Here is a 23,379-nt window from a genome sequence, read left to right as displayed (position 1 = left end):
CATTGCCCAAGAGAGGCTGCTCACTTACACGGACGAAGGCATCTCCTCTGCTGCTCCTGCTATCAGGTCTGGCTTCTGCTCCAGCTTCTGAGGGACAGGAGTCCTGCACGGTGGGTCTGGAGGTCTCACTGGGGGACGTGTTATCACAGGCTTATCGCCGTGGGATCGTGGTTTGGGAACACCATCATACTCACCTGCAGGGTCGAAGATTACAAACGTTATGTCTGAAGCTTTGTTAGAGGACTAAAAGTTTGTGAGAATGCATTAAACAAGTTAGTGGACTTCGAAGCCTGCTACTCCAATATCCTCTTTCTGACAGTGGCCACTAGCCAAAATTTAGGGAAAGAGACAGAGGAAGAAGGCAGTTCTCACCCTACCTATCCCAGCACAGCCCTTCCTAACAGTAGAAAAAGAGGCTGATATTGGACCCTATTGATGAAAACCTTGCTATATTTGCTGATTGTAAAGATATTATTGTGTGGGAACTACAAGTTTTCTTAACCAAAACCTGTGCAGTGCTACTCTTCAAAAGCAAGAGAAATGGCACAAATCAGAGATTACTGCAGCGCCTGAACCTCTGCTTCTCTAAGCTTTTGTTTCAGAGAGTAGGACTGCACTTTTTCCCAATCCTTTCCTGGCTTTCGGCTCTTCTCTCAGGAGTACGTGGCTTGGCTGCCTTTCCTCCCCGCGCTCCAGCTGACCTCATTATTCTCTCAACTCTTGATGACTTTGATCATTCAAGCTCTGACATCTCTAATGACCTCACTTTTCCTCCACTGCCCAGTACTCCAGAGAGTGTTTCCATCTGAGAGCAATTATTGTGTTCTTCTAGTATGACCCTTTATAGAATCCAGAAACATCTTAAGGCTTRGGTTACTTCCCTTCCGACTTAGACATTTCCACCGTTAGGGAGTCCYGTTTCTGATAAAAATAAGTCAAAAATTGTTTTAAGTGGTAAGATAATTAATTGCTGCAATGACTTAAGCAAGACCATGTCAATCCTTTAGTTACTGAACCTTACTGTACTTTGGTCTGTTAGCTTAAAGAGCAGTCCTTAACTAAATCTCTTCAATCATTGTATTTGTAAATTTGGACCCCAAATTTTCTCTCTGATAAGCTGGTCCTTGAATTTCTCAGTAAAAGGCCTGTTTTCTAATCCGTCAGCCTATGGATTTTCTTGGTTTCTCCAGTTTTTCAAAATTATTCCCAAATTGTGGATGCTGGAGCTCAATATGGTGTTCTAGCACTGATTTGCAAGTATCAATACAGATATAATATAACTTTACTACTAATTCAGTGTTCACTTATTTTTATGTCCAAGATCATCATAGCCAATTTTATTACAATTTGTCTCCAGGACATGTAGTCAGCATGTTATAATGTAAAAACATAAAATCTTAAGTGCTAAATGCAGTTGCTGTATAAGCCAACTTTAAAAGCTATCTTACTATTCCAAAAGAAAATTTCTACTTACCATTTATGTGAAAAATTTAAATAAAGCCAGTAGTACTAGTCAGAATTTTACGAATTTTATGTTTGTGCTACTTAGCCAGGCCTTTTATTCTTTCTCTTTATTGTACCCAAGAGTCATTTGTCAAAAATGCAGCCCAGTTTTTATTTTCTAAACACAGGACCATGAAGCCTGTTAGAGTATGAAAGCATGTAAAAAGCACCGGAAAGAACACAGGAAAAGCTGGCTAATTCCAGAAGATAATAATACATCTTCTTTATGACCATCGTCTTGAGTATTTTATAAAACTCAGCACCAAATACATGATGTTACAGCAATGCATACTATCTAGCAAACTGTTTCCTGGCCTTGCAAAGGAGAATTTCTATAAACACACAAATACACAAACACATACATGCATTCCTCCATTGAAATGGAGGATGCCAACTCAAATTTGGCTCCTAACTAATTATTTTTACATATAATCAATTTCTGTATGAAGCTTATTAAAATGAAAATAACAATTATTTAATACAAAAGGACAAACTATTGAAAGAAATGTTCCCTCAAGAGCCTTAATAAGCCAGACGTTGTGTCTGTTGGTCTAAAGGACCCAACAGACAAACTGATCAGAAACTGAAATGTGAATTGTCATTTTCCTTGTCTCTGCTGAAGAAAGAGCTGAAGGTATGGAAAAATCAGAGTACTTTTGGCTGTTTAGACTGGGCACAAATTACTCAGGCCTGAATTTTAATCTGATGAATCCACTGAGATAGGTCAAGCTCTGCAGATCCAGAGGCTTAGCTCCTGCATTTAAAATCTACCTTCTCTGATGCTCATGGCATGGCATGGCTATACGACTTCAGAAGACTAGGGTACAACATCAGCATCAGATGCTGCTGCTGCTCAGGAACCTGGCCCGCGCCGTCCTCACGGGAAAGCAACGGGCCGAATTTACCCGTCGACCGAGGAGCAAACTTACTCTCCCTGCCATAAATCACCGGCCGAGGCGCCGGCCGCTTGGCGTGCAGCGTGGAGGTCTTCGGAGCGGGGCCGGACACCACCCCATTGGCGGACCTGCCGGCCAGCTTCGTCCCCGCATCCTGCAGCCGGGACACCAGCTTGCCCACGTCGCCCTCGGCACGCTGCTCCGGCTGGCTCTCGGCGGGCGGCCTCGCGGCGTCCGCCTCCCCGGCCCGCGGCGCCGGCACCCGGCTCCGGTGCAGCGGCCTGGGAGCCTCGGCGCCCGCGGAGACGGCGGCGCCGTTCAGGGCCTGGTTACGGCCGTCCCCCGCGGAACCGACGGAGGGGGGCAAAGCTGCGGATGAAACAAGCACAGAGGTGTCTTGACCGCATGCAGGCTAACGGAGCCCCGGCWTGGCTCAGGATGCCCCAGCTTTCAGGCTGTAGCCCAAAAAGCAGGCTTGCGGCGTGCGTAATAATAAGAATTGGCTACTTTGCCAGGGACAGGTCCTCCCACTGAGCAAACCACAACCAGTAAGTGGCCAACACCAGTGCTGAGGAATAAACAAAGCTGAAACAACACTGAATATAACACAGTGACAGTCAGCAAGTAGGGAAAGGACATTTACTTATATATACATTTTTTATCTCCAGTACTCTTGCTCGCGAGTCTCACACTGCAGTTTAGCACCATGCGTTTATGTTCCTCCAAAAAGCACTCGTCTCATCCTTCTTGCTGTGCTCGTGACCCACATGCACATCCACCGCTGCGCAATTGGTTGTACTCTGCAGACTCAGTGCTGCCAAATGCTAACACTTCTGCTCCCAATTCAGAAAAACATTTAAATGCAAGGTCATCTTTAACTACCTGAGCAATCTTGTGATTTTAAAGAGCTATTTGTATCACTTATGTTGCGCTAATGCCAAAAGGTACGCTTGCACGATTAAGCCTAAAACATCATCAAACCTCTAAAAAATATATCAGAGAAAAAGACTTCTAATCTCTTTTGGTGATGGTGTGCTCTAGGGCACAGCCTGCAACAGCAATTAGAGCAAACCAGGTGCAGAGAGAAACATGATTTTATACTGATGTGTCCTTCAATGTGATAATAAGGGCCTTACCATTTCCTTACGATTGAATGAATTTAACAGCAGATTTGTACTTGGTCTAGGAAATACTATCACTGAAAAACAGTGCTTCAGTGTTCTTACTTGGAATGTAAAATTATTAATGACTCATCACCTTTGCAGATTCTCTCAGGACTAATGCACTTTTGCTGGACAAAACACAAACAGCACTTAGCACACCCCTAGTGCATAGATGTTTGCTCCCATCCCATCCTCTGTTGCTCAGTTCTATTTGCATTACTTTGCACTTCTACCTCTGAAGCTGTAGAACCTTTTGTATGGGCTTTTCATATGCAAGAACCAGATATTTTAGTTTAGCTGAGAATGTTGCAAGTGACAAAAAAAACTCCTGTGGAGTTTGAGTTGTGAGATGATGCAACCTATGCACRAGTATTTCTTTGCTTTCCTTTCTCACTACGAACAAGAGACCTTACTGTCTGACATGTTCRTGCCCTTGGAAATGCAATGCTGCTATTACTGCTTTCCATTGCTCCTGGAAACGCGATAAGAAAAATAGGTGGGGTGAGAGATGGATAAGGTGTCAGTGAACAGCTGAACTGACCTTCACTTTCTCCCACAGAAGCACCGAAAAAGACGGGCCTTTCCCTCAGAGGACGTTTGGAAATGGTGATCGGCTTGTGCCTCCGGGCAGTCACCCTCGGAGGAGGGACTGGTGGGGCACTGTTGTCTTCTGGGGGACCAGAGTAGATCTGCAGAGACATATATGTTTTCAGTTGATTCCTCTGTGTTACCAGACCAAATGACATTTTCAAAGATTTTTCTCATTAATCTGGTTTCACTAAAAGGCATCTTTATAACAGAATATGTTTGCACTTAAAAACACAAAGAGCTCAGAACAGGAAGGATGATTAAGCACAGCAGCAGAACTGGGTCCCACTTCTCAGGTTGTGATGAGGACACTGTGGGAGGCTCCTCTCCCCCTGTTCTGCRCTGGATTCTCCATCTGCAGAGAATCAGTGGTGTTATTTTCTCCCTTACCACCAGAACACAAATAAGCTGCTGCCTCAAGTCTAGCCAAAGCTCCATCCAGGCTGCAGCACGGGTCTGAAAATAGGCAAARGTGGATGGGGGCCACCACAGATGACACCTTCCCTGATAACCCTTCCCAGCCTCCAACAGCTTGTGGTTCAGAAACCCTCCTGTGCCAGATGCAGTGTCTGTGCATTCAGTAACTCTCCAAAGATTTCTCTTCTGATGGCATGTCAAACCCCTGCTTGAATCCATTAAGTTCTTTGACTCTGGAAAGGAGTTTGGCAGTTCAGCCATGCAATGAGTGAAGAACCACCTCCCACGTTTGTTCTGAACGTGATTTCACCCCCAACTTCTTGCATTGGAAGAAGCAGTGAGCACTTGACCTCTCTCTGCTCCTTCCATGCCACTCGTGAGTTTGCAGTACCCTGTCCTGTTCCCTTTTCTAACCCCTGCTGGCACACTGCAAGGCACAACTGATCGATACTGCAGAGGGAAGGAGAAATTTTCTTACAGGCATCACCAACTATACATGCTGTTACTCACTGCAGTCCCAGGAGGAGSTTCGAGATTACCTGTGAAGCTTCTGCTGAGCCCTGAGGAGCCATCTACTCCCTTTGCAAGAGACTGGCTCGTACCATTTGCTGTGTCCACTCGCTAATCGCGCTGCCACTGGGAAGCCTGGTCCTCCCGCACCAAGTTCCCCACCAGGAAGAGGTGCATCTCACAGCTCTCACTCAAGGTAGCTAGAGCTTGTTTAAGGTAGCTGCATGGTACACAAACAACAGCTTCTGAAGCTGATTTTGGCTGTCCTCCAGGACGGTGCATGAGCCACTAATCAGAGGCTGGCAGCATCCAGGAAATCCCCAGCTGTCTGCGCCTCTGCATGGTAAGGCCACAGGAAGGTGCTGGAGCAGACCTGATGTTCTGCCAAACGATTTATTTACGTTCATTACAGAAGTCCTGCATATGCCTACGGTGGGCTGCTGTGTGCCTTCACATGGGCTTTTTCACGGGCAAGTTTCCTGTTATGCACCCCTGCACATCTACTTCAACAAGTCAAGTGTTAAACTAATTCACACAACAAAATTACAAATACAGACAAAATCTGCAGGAGCAAACTATCTCAGAGCAGCCTAAACATGCTTTGAAGCTGATGGTTTCTGGGAAACATCAAGTTTTCCACACTAGTGAGGCAATTTAATCTAAAGAAAGCACCAACACAAAACATTGCATTGTTTTAGACTTAACACTAAAAAAACCCTTCAGGTCTTGGCTTACACTGGAGTATGTGGCATTATAAAATTATCTCGGATTAAACACTGGCATAAAAACAATTGCTGGTTAGAGTTCTATCATCTCCCTTTCATATTGGTCATATGGCCCCTATTTGGTTGGGTTTAATGAAGATGTTCTTAATTATGTCAGTGCTTCTTTGATAGCTGAAAAATAATTAAATGTTTGGACAGTTTTTTGAAGATCTGAAATACTGCATTAAGGCCCCAATTCAAATGCTTTTGTATTCTTCCCCTGGATATTAATTGAAGATGTATCAGGCTTTAAACAGTAAATTACTGTGGACCATGTGCGATGGGCTGCTGAGACCTGAGGCTGGAATTCCAGTCCTGAGAGAGCAGCAGAACGGGTACCTTCATGGGGGACATCCGCAAAAACCACAGAAAATGACTCAACCCCAGAGAATAAGAGATCACACTAGATAAATAACTGACTTGAAGGGTCATTGCTCCCTTGGTACATTTTGTACCAAGAGCAGTTCTATAGCATCACCCAGACATATTTTAAAAGTAAGAAACATTTTGATTTGATTATATATGTCATTTTTGTAAWAACAAAAAAAAAGTATGTTCTTTCTTCTCCTAGCCAAGAGAAATTCTGGGAAATCAAGATGGGAGAGAGAAAAGCACACCGCAACTTCTTTTAAATTCTTGATCATAAAGACTAGGTAGAATGTATGAAAGTGAGAATAGGTGCCAGCCATTTCTGCAGCCAGACTCCCCAAAACCTAACTTACCAGGCCAGCACATGGGCAAGGAAGGATCTGAACTCTACTTAGACTAATTTTTCCAGGTTTCTAACTCAGCAAGCTTGGTATAAATGCTGTCTACTGGTACTCAGCCTTTGCTCCTGACTCTGCCCCCTTGTTCTGCTTGAAGAGACAAGGAACGCATAGTCTGCCGCTGCATCTGTGGCTCCCCTTGGAGAGTTTAAGGAAAAGATTCAGGACCAGCTCCGAACTCTGATCATTTCAGCTTCTTTTCTTTCAGGATCCTATGACCCAGACTGGCTGTTGATGCTTAATGGCACCAGAGGTTCTGTCCTTCGCAGGGCAAGTACATTTTCTCCATCCGAGAATACAAAAGTCCAGTGCGTTCCTTGTGCCTGGATTCAGAGGAATTTGCTGTGACATGAACAGCCCATGATTTAAAACCAGCAGCTAATGAATTATTAAAATAGCAACAGATTATCTGTAGCACGGCAATTTTTTTGAAACATCAACCTCATTCATATATATTGACAGAAGTCCAATATTTTTTTTAAAGAGGAAGAAAAAGTGTAAAGTTCCCCATTAATTCTTATACAGGTACCACAGAATGTTGTTTGCATAAGATGCCTTTCAACAACATTTGAAAACCATATTAAAATGCACCACCATACTGCTGTTTTTAAGATGTGGGTGCAGCCTCTGCTTCCGTTCTACCTTTTAAATGAAAATCCAAGTTAAACAACTTGAAGCTACAAAGATATTGACCAAATCTCCTATTCAGAAGGTTTGCACAGTGATGAAGGTATTTCCAGAGGGATCAAGTTATTTAATTTAACCATGGCACTGAAATATAAGTTGTGGAAGCAGTAATTATCCAAAGACTTCATGAACAGTTACTTTGTCCTTAGAATCTTCATATTGCACCAGATAAATAATATCTTTCTCTTCCTTCAGACTCATTTCAAGTGTTTGCTTATGTGTGAGCTGAAGACACTTTAAACTCTGAAGCTGAACTTACAAGCTCAATCTAATAAATGTTACTAACTTAACCTTATCACTGAAGAAATTAAAAGCAAGCAAAGAGATGTCTGTCTTAATTAAAGATTTAATTCCAGATCTTAGAGRTGGCAGTTTAAATTATATGTTTACTCTGGCTTCTCTCTGCTGGCCACAACCTGAACTGTAGGCTTTACAATATGGGAAGAAATAGATCCTGCTCTAGAGCATGTTCTCTGAAAACCCAACGTACAAACGAGCTGTTTTGCTGTGAGAACTGGTGTAAAAGTGTTCACAGTGACTTACAAAGAAACTGGCATGCTGTTTTCATGAGCTGCTTGTGTGGATACTCAAAAACCTCTCAGAGCTCCTTCCTCCTGGTGTCTGGTTTCAGTCCTCAATGCCACAATCTACTGCTCATGCCACCCATCCGGTGTCTGTGGAGTTGTTCTTACTACACATAGACTTTTGCAATACCCTGCTTTTCTGGCTTAGGCCTCCTCTTCCTTTCCTAAAAGGGAGGTTCACTTTTTCACCCGTGTCCTGTCTGCTTGGAACTCCACCCCACCTCCCTGACAGCGAGTAACTCCTGCTTTAAAGGACGCCTTCAAACTTTCCTTTCCTCTAAGACATAAGAGATCCTTTGAACATTCTGTAATTTAAAACTGAATGCAAACTGTTATCAGGTTTTTAAATATTATCATAAAAGTCCATCATTCTCTTGTCACCCCCCAAAATCTAAGCAATTGTATCAGATATCACTAGCAGAAACTGCTAATACAGCTGATGGTGGAATATTCTGCATTCCGTCAGGACACAAAAGGCCACAACACAAAATCTATTGCCTACACAATAATAAATGTGTGTATGTTCAGCACCGACCACAGCAGACCTAAGCCCCACTGCATATTGTTCTCATACAAAAATATTCAACACAGATCCCATGAAAGAAAAATTCTGATGTAGTCCTAAATATGGTGCCACTGCCATATGGCAGAGCACTACTCTAAACAGAAAAGACAATGCCAGCCATATGCTAAAGTCTTCTCTATTAGCTCAACCCCAGATGGCCACCCCCCTCACCACAGACTTATCTAAGCCATACCCCCCACTTAATACCTTCTATTTTATCAGATCTTACGCACAGCTGAACTATTTTCATCAGTCTATCAACACTTGTCTGCTTTGGGTTTTTTCCTGCATTAATAGTTTTACAGTGTCTTGTCTTCGATCACACCAGACGAGAACAGTTACTCTCTAGTTTGGTTTCCACTTTTCAGCAAAGTAAAGCATAAACTCTTGTAATGCTGAGGCATAAAATAAGTTTTCCAATAAAAAGTTTTCTTCTCTTCTTTAAAAAGAAAAGCAAAAAACCTTAGACTCAGGGTTTCCTTTGGAACTAACTAACGGAATCAGTGAGGAACACATATCTGTTATACTTTTTGTTTCCTTCTGATGCATTTCAGTATATTATGGTATATTACAAAAAAAAAAAATTCCAACCCCCTAAGGAGAATCCAGAAAAAGGAGCCAAATCTCTTCAGTTGTTGCCAGAACAACAATTTCCATGAACATGACAGAGCATCTAAGAGCTCTGTGGATGAGCTCCTCCAGACTGCCATCTATACCTTTGCAAAATGCTCGATGAGGATCTCAACTACAATGTTTTGGAACTTGATGTTCATCATTGCTGCTACGGTGTCCTCCTGTGCTCGCATGAGGGTAGGTCCAAATATTACCCCCATGTTAGATGGTGACATCAGATTCTCTCGGCTGTGCTCACATATGCTGTGGAGAGGAGGGAAAGAAGGAATAGTTTTTGCTTTTTTTTTTAAGATATATCTTGTTCTAAGCAATTAAAAAGAGACAGTGAGAGTCATTCATTCAATTTTCTTCATTTTGTTCCAGCAGAATTTGTTTCCTAGCCCTACCAGAGATAAAACATGTCTCTGACTACGACATGCACCTTCTTTGGCTGGGACAACAGTCTGAGAGTGCAACATGCTGACAGTGTTGTTATTTTATCCCTTCAAACTTCTAACTCCTCTTTTAACTCTGCAAACAAAAGCCATCTGTGCAACGTACACAAAAGGAATCATTTAATTTGGAATATCCTATTTACCCCAAACTGACTTTTGGCTCTAATTGTTTCTCTCTTTTAAGGAGGAAAACYGAATGTAAGGAGGACACCTTTGAAGGATTTCAAAAAATCTCTACACCGTCTTTTTTTCTGAAAGAACCATAGTTTCCAGTGAACAGAGAAGACTTTATGCAACAGACTTCAAGTTTTGGAGTAATATGCAGACCTGTGGAGCAGCACCAATTGAGCGAAGCATTAACTAATTACATGGATACTACACGTTTTCAAAAGTGAAACAAAATCTGAGCTCTGGGACCAGAGGAGAGAGACTTTGGTGCTGAAATCTAACGAATTCTGGGTTTGCCCTGTAGCTCTGTTGTTAAGGGGGTTTCTGTTAGCAAAAAGGGGGCCAGGGACAGAGTTTAAGTGTAAACACTTTAAGGAATAAACATCATAACTACAAGAACATTGTTAGCTTCACCAAACTGTAAGCCAGACACTCTCAATTCTGCCACTTGGCTAGAAATGGATCCCAGCCAGGATCTTCAGGACAGCTAATGACAACAAGCCTCTCTCTCTGCCCCCCACCCCTCAGTGGGGTAGTAAGAGCAGATTCTSCACACTGAACCTTCATAACTGGCATGACAAGAAGGCAGGAAAATATTATTTCCCAAAGCAGTGCTGGTGCCATAGTCATCAAGTAACTGATTTTTTCAGTGACTCATAAGCAGAAGCCAGCGGACGTGCAGTTCCGCAGTGCCACTGGGAGTCCGCTCCTATCAGGCCAGTAAGAAAGCTCTGAAGACCTGAAGTGCTCAGTCCTTCATGCTACTGTAGGGACTCAACACTGAATCCACAGAGCTGGAGACGAAACCAAAACATGCTTCATGTTCAGCCCAAGGGCACAGGTCTTACAACTGCTTCCAAACCCCAGACCTAATGTTCTTGTTAACTGGACTGAGGGGCGACGTGTTTATAGCTCCGCTCTGGCAGACTGTATTTTCATTTCAAAATTATTTCCTGCTTGGCACTTGTCAGAAAAGGCAGGTAGAAAGAGAAACATCCGTTAATGCAGTGGATAGGAAGGACAATCATACCATTTGTGCAGTCTAAATATAAATTCCTAGGAGGACAGTGTTGGATAGAATTTTACAAACCTACTACAAAAAAAACATAGGCTTGTTTTGCTGACTCCATTATTGCTCTTAGTTTGGCTATAGAAAAAATTCTCTGCTTACTTGACTAGGTGGCGTATGAGGAGCTCTAACATCTCTCTGTTTTTGTCAGGTAGTTTATAGACCAGGGCATGAATGGCTCCCAGCCTGTAATCCAGGTTCTCAGATTCTGGAAAGAAGTAACACAAAGAAAAGTTTGTGCCTGTCACTTTTAAAGTAAATACCTAAAAGAAAGGTAAAAATGAAGGAAATCTGTGGGTGCTGTTCCTTCAAGAATGTGGGGTTGGCTTGCCAAACCCAGTGATGGGAAGCAGAAGGAACACGATATTACATAGGAACAGGGTAAGCATTGTGAAAAACAAAGTGGAAAGAGGAAGAAATCACGCTTGAAAGGGAGCTCCGGGCTGGATTCTTGCTCTGAGTGTGGGGCTAGGGAGATACGCTAGGCACAGGTGTGTACTTCCCATCCACACCTCAGCTGTAACATGCCCGGGGCAGTTCCAGGGGAACAAGACCAGTTCATTCTCTCTGGCCTGTTTGTTGAATCTCTTATCAGCCCAGATAGCCATAATACTGAACAACATGGTAAAATGTACTGCCTGAAAAAAATGGAGTCCCTGACCCAAAGAGGTCACCCTAAGAAGCATAAATAATCAAGAAACAATAAAATACTCAGTGTGAAAAGAATAGTGTGGGATCCTGGTAGCTGGGAAGCTTAAAGGTGCAAGTTTCTGAGGGAGGGTAAGTAAGGGCTTATGGTTTTACACATACTCAGCCATCATTGGTTTAATCAGTCCTGAAACTAATAAATCTTGGTCTTGAGCACAATCATAGGGTGGTGGAAAATTTTCCTTTACAAGAAAGAACAAGTGTTATTAATTTTCCAAGGCTCCAACTGAAGGAGAGGCTGAGCTCTTTCCTACCCTTCCACTGACTTCAAGGAGACATGGGGGTATGAAGGATGTTTTCATCCAAAACAGCTTATGGCAGTATGCGCCATAAATTTCCAAAACAATTTATGGCAGTGCGTGCCATAAATTTCCAAATACCAGCACTCTCATGCTGAGGAAGATTACTAACTCCCTGTATTGCCCCAGTCTCCATCTTACCTTGCTGGCTCTCAACACAGCCTGAAGATGCAGCCAGTTTAAAATTATTATGGCTTATTCATAAAGAGCCATAATAACAGGACAGCTGAAGTTTGGCTAGTTTAGCACTGATCATGACCTGCTGGTATAGCCATGTTACTTTGCTTATTCACACTGGCTGTGACTCAGTCCCAAGAGCTGCAGCAGAAAAATGCATTTCATGTACCAGTAGATACTTCGGATTCAACATCCCCGGACAAATTTCACAACTTAAAGGAAGCACCTATCTGCTCAGTGACACTACATCATATTACCTCAGAGGTTTAAAAATAAGTACAGCGATACTATTGAGAAATGATTCTTCTAGGATTCTTGGGCTGACTTGCTTTCATGTTAATTAATATCCCCTGGGTGTCTGAAACCTCTCAGAGCATGAAACCCTGTTACAGGGAAGTGCACTGGAATATCGAAGGGAAGAAGGGAAGAAAGATCATCACCTTCCTTTCAAAATTAAGAAACCAGAAGAGAGGACCTCTTCTGTTCCCATGGCTGCAAGCAGCTGGATACCCCTGGGGCAGGCTGGCAGGGCTGCTGGCAGGGGACTTCAGCGTACGCTTGCTCCGTGCACAGCAGTACTGGCCAGCCGCGCTTCGAGTCCTGTGGCTCTGGGCACCACCGACTGCTAACGGTGCCATTTTGCCTCTTGGCCTTTCTAATTACGTTCTTGCTATTCTTCCTCTCCGTGCGTGAACCGCATCGTTTTCCTTCCCCACTAGCTCCCGAGCGAGCTTTGGGAATCCCAAGCGGCAGAACGGCCTGCGGCTCCCTTAGGGGGTCCCGCTGGCCTGACAGTCTCTGCACRAAGAGGAGACGTGTGCCAGGGAAGACCACATCCCCTGCCACACTCACAGTTTGGGTGGGCCCCGGTGCCACCTCCAAAACCTCCTCTGTGCTCTATGGAGCCGCTGGCACCAGACAAAAGGAAACAAAACTCACGTAGCTCATGCGTGGGTAAGGAAGGGCAGTGTGAGGGGCTATCAGCAGGGAAACCGTGTGACTTACTGGCAGCCAAGACCAGCTCCTTGTGGAGTTTGTATGTCATGACAGGCTCAGACAGGTTCCTGCAAGAAACAAAGAATAGTGAGTGCTGGAAGGTGCAGCCGTGACTGTGCGTGATTACTCTTGAAGAAGAACTGAAGGGAAATCTATCTGCCCTCCAGTTCTAGTGGTTCCAAGTGGCATCTCCTCCCAAATCAGATTAAATAATGGCTTTCCCCATGAAATGCAGGGTTTCTACAACAGTATTTCCTCCCCGCGCCCCCTCCCCTGAAAAAACAAAATCATATCCTTTCCTAAAGCGTTTTGACCCTTCTTTTCCATTTCCGACAGCCACATGTTAATATCTGGCAGTTTACTCAGCTCTTCACCATCAGTCCCAAGCCCCTTTGCCCACCTCGAGCAGGTGCAATCTGACATGTTACCTGAGATAAAACTTCAGTGAGCTGGTAATTGTCTTGATGTCCCAGTCACTGCTTTGGAGATCTACATCCCCTGGACATTTTGGATCTCGAAGAAGAACAAAATGGCTTTAAAATAGGTCCATTTTGAGGTTGTTATAAAGAGCAAACTCAACAGGCAGGTTATCCTCTGGTGGCAAAAGAAGCTACAGCAGTACCTGAAGATAGCTGATCATTCCTCATGGTCAGGAAAAGCAGAGTAACAGTAACAGCATTAATATTTCAGAAGGGCTGGTATTTGGGGATGAGAACAGCAGTGCTAACTAAGGGCAAAGGAAGAAGCAGAATACAATATTTAAGTAGCGGTGAAAAGTTAGTGCAGGCCTATTCTCTGCAGTTTGTTTTTCCCCAGTATATTCAAGACTGCTCTCAGGGGAAGTGGTAGAAACCACACATTCCAACAGAGGCAAGATAAGCTTTCTGATATTCAAAATAATTTTTTAACTGTCCAGCTCCAATCCCTTATTCTTGGTTACTCCCTTTAAGGCTATGCTGGAAGTATTCTTTCTTAGTGCAAGGAAAGGCAGAAGCATGGAGGAGAAGGCAAAGCAATACGGAATAATACTTTGTTCGCATTTACCCTCACTGAATAACCACATCATTTTTGTGGTATAATGAAGTAAAGAACGTGGTTTGTGGGGGAGCTGGACTAAAGAAACAAACTGCATGATTTATTTTAAAATAGAAATAGGGCTAGAGACAAAAATCTAGCTCCTCACTAAAGTTCAGGAAGGAATTCTTCTGCATCAGATATTTCTACTCAGTACTGTAGGACTTTCTACCATGAGGAATTTGTAAATGGTGGGGTGGCAAGTGGTCAACCAAACCAGTGCATATTAATAAACGAAAAGCCACCTACTGCTGGGGTTAAGAGAAAAACACAGAGCTACTCACAGGAGGGTGAGAATCAAGAAGCAATAAAAACTTAGGCTAAGTAATTAGTCATCAGGCAAGCGTAACTGGATAGCTGTCTGAAGCTGTGACTCCATGGGAATCTGGTTCAGCTATATGTCAGCGCAAATCGACCGTTTTAATAAACAACAACAATAGTAAGAGCAATAACAGCCTTTGAATGGTACATCAATATCAGATGTCTACACAGGGAGCTGAAGGAAGCTGGCTTACGCCCAAGCCATGCAGATACCCATACAAACATACTCTTTGCCCTGTACTCCAGTCCTCCCAGCCAAGACACTGAGAATGGTTTGGCCTTTGGGTATTTGACAGGCCTGCCCCTGCCCGTGGGCTCGGCAGCTGACCGCACAGCCGCCCCTTGCCCACGCGCTGCACGTCAGGGTGCAGGAACACGGCAGCGGCACGGCGAACCCCGGCCCTCGCGGGCATTGCCTGCAGAGGAACAACGCTCTGACCTCCACAGCGCTGTGCGGAGAGTTTACCCAAAACCTCTTGCATGTACACAGCTGCAGATGATGTTCCATTTGAGGGCAGCTACTCTGTTTGTTCTACCAATGGATAAGTGGAGGTATTTGGTGACTGCCCTTTCTCGGACATGACCTGAGAAGTTGACAACAGATGTGTCTTATGAATGGAAACAACACTGAACTGCAGTGTTAGATAGTGTTAGAATTTTTTCTGAAGGGCACATTTTCCTTTTCTTTGTAATTCTGGTGTAAATTTAGGAGCCAGTGCACCAAAGTCAATGAGGTTACACTGAACAACACCATTGGAAACAACGGAATTATCAAATACCAGATTGCAGACCCCTCTCAAACCCATTCTGAACCTCCAAATGGCCCATTATTGTTATGTTCTTAGTCAAAAATGAGCCACATATAGCTCATCAACCCTAACCTACGTTTTGTATGACTGCCTACAAATTTACATGTTCGTATGAAACACAAGATCCACTACACAGAAAGGCTTACAACAGAGATGTACACGTTGGCTTCTCTGTAGAAAGAACATATTCCTTCCCCTCAGTGGATTAAAAATTTGCAAACATTCAGAAAGCACAGGAGGTACCTATACCTGACTCCCTAGATGGACAAGTGTGTTTTTGAGCAGCAGTGGGAGGGAAGAAGGGACATAGTCCTGGAGCAGGAGCATCAAGATTGTCTCCTACTGGACCTGGGAACAGATATCCTTGGGAAAGTGAAGGTTCAGTGAAAAGAACCCCCAAGAAAAGCTCTCCCTGGTGAAAGCAGGCTGAGGATCCAGGCTGAGCTCTGTGCTTTGACAACACTGGAGGGATACACACCTACAGGCTTTATGGATGCATTGTGGAGATAGACATATTGGTTCTTTTACATTTCTACCATTTCCAGTCCTCTTAAGCCTTCACAACTACCTGCCTGTTTAGGATTTTGCAAATACTTTCACTGGCTTTTGCCTTAATCTGACATTTATGAAGACTGATTTCAATTTAACAGCAAGGTATCCCGATCCTTCTGAGGGGCACACCTTAAATCAGGGTAATGGCATATCTTTGCTGAGGGCAGTTTCYTAGTATACTTCTCCATGATAACCCAAAGAGGGAAAGGGTCCTCCTGAACTTATCTGTGCGGGCTGATTTAAGAGGTGGGGACCTGCAGGAAAAAGCATCTTCTTGTGAACGTCATTAGACAAGCAAGTTCACTGGTGGCAGCATGTTAGGAGACAGTCTGTCTGCACGCCAAGGTACTCTGGAGAAAGCATATCAATGAGTATTAGCCTTCAGGTTAGGTCCTCATTTACACTGTCTAAATAAAATCAGGACGTATGGTTCTGTGGAGGACAAAGAGTTGAGATGATAGCCACATGAGCACTAGATCTTGCTTGACTATTGGGCAATGATGACAAATAAGTGACATGTGCACCAGAATTAGCAAGCAATGCTGTTATCCATGGGACATCTACTGCCTTGGCTTGACTAGGAACTCCTGCACCCTTGACACCACACTTTAGCCTGTCTCCAGGTCCTCAAGCCATATATCAAAGGTTTGGGAGCTGCAGTGCTTTCTGAGACAGCAGAAGATAAAGGCTTATCAGTGGGTAAGGGCTCATCTCTCCTTGGCGGATGTCTGATACTTTGGACCTGTGGCAGGAGCATGTCCCCAGCACATGACTCCAAAATGTCTAAGTATTTTTAGCACACAATGGGAAAAGGCTTGTCCCCATTGCTCTAGTGTCCTTGCTTTCCTTTCTGTCAAAACTTCTCACCTAACTTAAAATACAAGTTGCACCAGCAACAAATGTGGCTTAAAGAGAAATATAAAAGAGCAGGTTACAGCAAAAACTGAGAAAACAAGGGTCAGATGTGCCTCAGACGGACTGTTAGAGATGAACAGCTGCCTGAGGGAATTCTGTGCTTGACAGATTCATCTCATTTTGAAATCTGATCCTCTTCGTCCTTCTTAAAAAATATAAAAATAAGACAATCTAGTCACACAGAATAATTAATTCTTACCAAAAAAGGCATTCAGCAACTTCTGCACCTGAATATTGCTGCCAACAGTTCGGTAGACACCCTCTGTAGTAATACCTAGGCATAACAAAGCCAAAAAGCATTAGCCAAGTGTTTTTTCAAGTTTATTGGAAGTTCAAAAGCACCATCTAGTGGAACAATATTATTCATTGAAAAATCTCACATGTGTCAAAGTGCTTACTGTAAGTATTTCTATTATAGGAAGCACTGATTTATTCTGAATCCAAACATTCTACAAATTTGTCCCTCAATACATCATGCTACCTCTGAATAAAACTGTTGGGCAGGCTTATTCTTCAAATAACATCTGCAAGTTACTCTTATTCTGCTAATAAATRGCAATTGGTGGCAACCGTACAGTAGTCTAAATGCAGTTATTGAGGCAGAAGTTCTACTCTTTGATTAAAAACATTAAACAGCTAGCATTAAGGGCTGACTATTCACAATCACTATTTTGAAATGTACTTTTTGCCAAAATTGTGTCACTGTTGGGCAGTTACAGCCAACGTGTGAAATATGTGTCAGAGCTGGCAAGCAATATCCACTTAAATACACCATATCTGGAAACGTTACTGCTTTAAAATGAATTTGTTCAAATTATAAAAGAAAGCAAACACATTAAAGCAGATTCTTTGAAAATATTAACCAATATTAGGAAAAACAGAACTGCTTTATTTGCCTAGCTCTGTCTCCACTGTGTGGAGGATCTCATTAGTCTGCTCCCCTCCATTTCAGTGGCACTTGGGTGGCTACGTCCTCTGAAAGGCTTTGGAAATGAAAGCACTTGTATCTTTTTCCTGTGGCCAACTGGGAAATTCAGATGTTACGAAGCAGTATCTCTTTGTCCTATAGCCCGTACAGATGATAYGGGCTGGTACCAGCTGGATACTTTATGGAAAAGCTGGAATGGTGAAGTATCATCCACTAGCCTGCTTTTATCTTGGTGTTTTTCACAAAATGGGTCTGAATAATTCTTTACTTAAGTTAACCTCTGCCTCTTCCTCCAACACAGAAAGTATTTCCAAAACTGTTCACCCACCTAATGAGTTTTTTCTAAGCCAAAGATAAAAAAATTGATCAACGAAAACAGCATACAAGGGAAAATTCAATCCTAACTAGAGCCTGACATAATGAATATTCTAAACAGCACGTGACTTCTGCTCTTTTGACATGCATTCTTTAGTCAATGAAACAAGACTTTGACTTTTAACTAACAATGTTGCATTAAGGGAAATACAATGTAATTCGAGGCCATTCGAGCAAATGAATGCCAGGAAGCCAGCGATTTCTGGATGCCACTGCTGGAATCTTACCTTTCGTTTCTACCGCGTTGATGCACCTCCTTACAAACTTGAAGCCAACCTCGTTCAACTCCACTGTTCCAAATAAAGGGAAGCAGTGTTAGCGACCTGAGCATCAACACGCAGTTACTAGTGGAAAACTACTAAGAAGGCCACAGACACAGACACTGCTCAGCACACAAAAACCGCAATGACTAAGTGCACAGCAGGGTTCGCATATGCCTCTGGGTATTTGTTTTATACAGATTATGTACATGTCTCTACGAAAACACATACATTTTTAAACACATGATAAGGAATTATTAGTTCCATATGCTCTCTGTTTTTTCTTGAATTTGTTTTGAGTTATGGGCTCCCCGCCCCCTCCTGTCTTTAATAATAAAAATGAAAATCAGAGTTTAGTCACATGTATATTTGTGTCTGACAAGGAATTAATTAATCATTTCCAGAACACTGCAAAATCTGCAGTTAGAGCTCTTCCACATCACAGGATCATATAATTTCTACTTATCTATTTGACTAGATTAAAAAAGTAAAAAATACAGCCTTATCCGCTGCATAAACAAAGCAGAACACAGGTTTTTGTTCCAGCTAATTAACTGCAGACTATCACTGTGCCTGTCTTAGAGGCATCATGAAGTAGGYAGAAACTTAGGGTTTTTTTTTTTTAATATATATTTCAACTTCTTTACTCACACTAGTTCTTCTCATGATTTTTCCAGGATATCTGGTATAACAAAGTATTGCAGGATCTGGGATAGTAAAGGATTGCACTGTAATTTACAGAAGTAACTTATACCATGAAGTAACTTTCTGTCCAGTGCAAATATTTATATTGAACTTCTCCTAAATGACAATGCTAAATATGTTTTTATTTCAGAGGGGAATAGATCTCTGCAATCTTTTTATTCCCAGGGGCCTTCAGATGAGATTAAGAGACAGACTTTTTCAAAGACTCTTATTTCTGTAATCTAGTTGACTGGGAAAACCGTTTACTAGAATATGAAATTTTAGTTGAAAACTTTGCATTTAAACATTTGTGGTTCATAAGTCAGTACCACTTTATTTGGGTTTCAAATTGAATTTTGACTGAAAATGTTGACTTTGAGTTAACATTTTGTAATGAAAGTAAAACAGTCCTTAAATTCAGGCTTAAGTATCATTTCTTTTTTTTCCACTTTAAAGCATAGTAACATTTTTATTTTAAAGCTCCTGTGGAAAACTCAATATTTGTTCCAATTAAAAAAAAAAATAGATCAACATTTTCCTGGAAGAAACATCCACAGGACACGTTTGGACCATCTCCAGTCACAGCAGAGGCCGTGTTGATGAATCTTACAAAATCACATTTTCCGCAAGTCATTTATAAAAATTCTCTCTTCTCTGAACAGCGGTGATGGAAAGCTCAAACGCATCTTGGCTTTAAAATAGGAGTAAGTAAAGACATCCCTAAGCATAGATTCACTTGATACTGAGTTGTATAATATGACTTGAAGTCTTTCCAGTTCTAATTATTAAAAATAGAGTGTATTTACTTTTGAGAAATGTTTAGTCACATTCTTTCCAGGCATGCAATAAAAACGTAGTCAAATAACCTGTTTTAGGCTTATGCATCTGGTAATAGTGCCCATACGCTAATTAAAGTGAGCTAATTACAGTGCTGGCTGGCCAGTCAATTCAGTGATACCGAATGCAAATCTTCATCCAGCTAATGAATCCACACGGTTTTCTGATCCAGCATGCTCAGATATCGCAAGCAAATGGTCGTAAAAGGGGGAAGAGCTAAGCGGGGTCAGTCGCAGCCCGGCAGCTGCACGGGGCGGTGAGCTGGTTATATCCGGCGTGCRGGGGGGAGCTGAAGAGAGACGTGGAGCAATGCGGTGGGACCCGGAGCTTCTGGAAACTAAGTGCCACCTCTCCGTCTTTATTTTAATGTTTGATATGCGAAATGTCCTCAAAATCTCCCATTACCTTTTTTCCCTTTGCTATTTTGGGGTTTCGCTGCAAATTTAACTTTGTATCTCTCTGGTTTTTGCTACCTAAAAGCTGCACGTTACAATCAATAACTTTTACAGCTGGCAGCTCATTCTTATCTGGCCTCAGTATCAGACACTGCAATAAAAAGGAAACAAGTTACACCGTCACCACCATTCCTTGTTTGAGAAGGACCAGCAAGCACCTTAATCTCAAAGGTCTCGAGTTTAAAAGCCACAAGCAATGTTTTTCTAGATGCCTAGGAGGCAGATTTTGGGACAAGGTCTCTCGCGCCTGCTCAAATAGCCCTTCCCTGTCAGGGAGTTACAGGTCGTCCTCGCAAGGTGATGAACACCCTTCCCCCAGTCCAGCCGGCACCCCCAGGACTTGCACAAGTTTTTAATGATATCTGTAGCTCCCTGTCAACCCCACGGAGGGAATGCACAGCCCATTCAGCAGAGACCAAAGATGAGTATACCTATGAGCAAATATATTACCCCACTTCAGCACAGCTTCAACATTTCAGAGGAACAGAAACTTAAAGGACTCACTTTCCTCCTGTTTCGTGATGGGACTGTGGTAGATCTAAAAAAAAGGGAGGGAATGGAGGAGGAAGAAACAAAAACATAATGCAATACGATTTGTATTTATTTTCCAAAGAAAATGCAGCACCTCATAAATCACCTAACACCAGTCACACACAGTCAGTAAAACAATGTCCTGAAGAAAGTCAGCTTATAATATAAGCAAGATATCATTGTCTATATAACAAATGAGGTTGCTGACTTCCTAAATTTAACTGGTGTACCTGTTTCTAGAAAAGGGGTCTTCCAAAAGCTGAACAAGAACCTCTGTTTTATAGGTACCCTGTAAAAATGGTAGCAGGAGGCAGGACAGACAGGCCCAAGGATGTTTTCTTTATTTTAAACACAAAATGTCAAAAAAATTCTTTCTTCACCCAATACCAAAAATACTACTTGTATTTTTTATTAATAATAAATGGTGGGTGCCATTCCTGATAGAAAATCCAAAATCCTTTATGGATAATAACACATTCTGTAACATCCAGTGACCAGCAGATACTACATGAGTGAATGGCTCTCCAGTCTGAATGCACTGACCCTCCATGTTTTTCCCAATTGCTTCCTGTTTAAACTGCTGAGAAGGTCTGGCTGAGGGTCCCACGTCCCATCGGCCGCCCCCACCCCCAGCCCTGCGTGGGGCGCGTGGCCCGGAGCTGCTCCGGCAGCAGCAGCTCAGCAAGCGCAGGCACCATCCACCCTCTGCGCAGAGGCCACGTAGGGCCGTGGAGCCCTCAAAAGGCAAAGGCAAGCAGCAAGAAACGTCTTTTCCCACATTGCACATCATGCTGCCGCTTAATGCACAGGAAATGCTGTGAAACGGAGGAGCTTGTGCTTTGCTCAGATTAAAGGAAGGAAATCCATCACAGCAACTGAAGGCAGACACGCACTCGTGCGGGGTGACTAGTTCCACAGACCAGGCTTCACAAACACTAGTCAAGGCAGGTATAAACAGAAAATCATGTCAGGCAGACTTGAGAGCAACCTGTGAGTAACACAAATATTGATTGTTTCAGACCCAGTTAGGTCACGGTTTTTAGGAAGTCTGCCAGCTGCGGTCAGTATGACTCAGGAAATGCACCAAAGCTTAAAAAGGGACAAAACAATACCCCCATTACAAGCCCTGCCTAGAACAAAATCGTCTGAAATCCAGTTTTCCAGTGTGTAGTAGCTGAACTGATGCCCTGAATTACGGGTAAGCAACAGCAGTGAAGCGAAAATTGCAAAAACGAGCTTGCCAACAGTTGTATTATTTACCTTTCTCAAAACCCACCAGTAGAGGACACTGTCTGACAGCATAAACACGGGGAGTATAACAATTCCTTGAATACTTACTGGCTCTTTTCCATCCATGGCTTCCATCCATAGCCTTCGATTAGCTTCGGAAAGTGCTTGCAGTGTGATGGTACCAGTTCTACGTAGAGTTTGTCCAGGGTGAGAGAGGAAAATAAAGCAAAGGTTATTTTTAAACAGGCAGAGAGCAGTTTCATCCAAGCTTACAGTGTTTACCTTTCTGGAGGCCATTTTAATACTAAACAAGGCTGAGAAATGAGGGTAATACTAGCAGCGGTCAATACACACCCATTACTCCAGTTATCAGCAGTATCTCAAAGAAAGCTCACGTCACAGTCCTATTGAGAAAGTGCTGAGACAACACAGATAAACGGGCTGCATACACACTTCTGTTCTTGCCAGAAGAAATCCCCAAGAAATCCACACTTCATCTGCATACATGTAATCTTCAGCAAATTAATCATAGTGCCCACAGTCGCCCCACCTTGTTCTGCTCACCACAGGCAGAAATGCAATCTGCTATCTTCTACACAACTAAAGGCCTTGGCGACAGAGTATTGGGCTGGCTGCTTCTCTCGTCTGCTCCAAGCATTCTGGAGACCTTTACAACCTCACGTGAGGAATTCCCATTACTTGCAAGCAGAATGATCCTCCTGAGTGACAGATAAAGCCAAAGGAAAGAAATGCAGCAAGTAGGAGGATCAAGCGGCCTGGTAATGGGATCAAATCCATCACAGTATGTACCTCGAGAGCTCATGATGTGCAGTCCAGTCAAATAAATGATGTAGGACTCAAATGGTGAAAGATGTCTGTGCAAAGCAGACTGAGCCACATTATATCCAGCTCTGTCCCAGTAATCCGCTAGAGTCAACACCATTGGAGACAATTAAATATGACTGAACAGACCAAACCCTACTGCTTTATTTGTAGATTTGCAGGCCAAAGATTCTAGCAGCAGGTGAAGACACCTAATATAGTAAGAGGAAKGGTTGATAAGTGAAACCTAAGGCTGGGATTATACTGAATGCCATCCCATGCTAATGAACTCCAACTCTAYGCACTTACGTATTCAGCTGGACTTCCATTTTCTGTGCTGGTCTTGCCACCTGATCTCAGTTTGAGTAAAGAAACTGGCTAGAGATTCAAGCTGCCTGGCCAGTGCAAACTATCAGGATATGACMCCGTCAGTTAAGCATACAGCTGACAGAGACCCTTGCTACTGTCAATAATCGTACTGGGTTGCTATTAGTGGGCTAATCCTTCTCTTTCTTCTACCGGTCTTACACATGCAAGCGTCTCTAATCATTGCATAAGGCGTGTTCTGATGCATTGTTATAAAATTCAAAACACTGCAAATTAATGCCATTAGATATGGACAAAAAGTGCTGAAACTTACTTCRGAGTCATGTCTATC

At 42.9% G+C, this 23,379-nt stretch overlaps 1 protein-coding gene across 4 annotated transcripts in view; it reads right to left on the bottom strand.

Moving 5' to 3' along the window:
- OPHN1 (oligophrenin 1) overlaps positions 1-23,379 on the bottom strand; it is a 76,363-nt gene that overhangs the window by 2,970 nt on the left and 50,014 nt on the right. For all 4 annotated transcript variants that reach the window (XR_003253544.1, XR_003253543.1, XM_026066130.1 and 1 more), the window contains 11 exons: positions 22,008-22,086; positions 20,643-20,676; positions 18,130-18,192; positions 16,799-16,873; positions 13,357-13,441; positions 12,938-12,996; positions 10,851-10,956; positions 9,161-9,320; positions 4,104-4,251; positions 2,433-2,768; positions 29-194 (listed from right to left, as the gene is read on the bottom strand). Coding sequence is in view for 2 of the 4 variants with exons in the window: in XM_026066130.1 (XP_025921915.1) it covers positions 29-194; positions 2,433-2,768; positions 4,104-4,251; positions 9,161-9,320; positions 10,851-10,956; positions 12,938-12,996; positions 13,357-13,441; positions 16,799-16,873; positions 18,130-18,192; positions 20,643-20,676; positions 22,008-22,086 (1,311 nt within the window). In the remaining 2 variants the exon portion in view is untranslated. The remainder of the gene's footprint in view (positions 1-28; positions 195-2,432; positions 2,769-4,103; positions 4,252-9,160; positions 9,321-10,850; positions 10,957-12,937; positions 12,997-13,356; positions 13,442-16,798; positions 16,874-18,129; positions 18,193-20,642; positions 20,677-22,007; positions 22,087-23,379) is intronic.

Source organism: Apteryx rowi, unplaced genomic scaffold (genome assembly GCF_003343035.1).
Source record: "Apteryx rowi isolate R43461 unplaced genomic scaffold, aptRow1 scaffold_24, whole genome shotgun sequence".
Classification (NCBI taxonomy): domain Eukaryota; kingdom Metazoa; phylum Chordata; class Aves; order Apterygiformes; family Apterygidae; genus Apteryx; species Apteryx rowi.
Note: the sequence above shows the minus strand (reverse complement) of the source record. Positions and strands in the feature narration are given on the sequence as shown.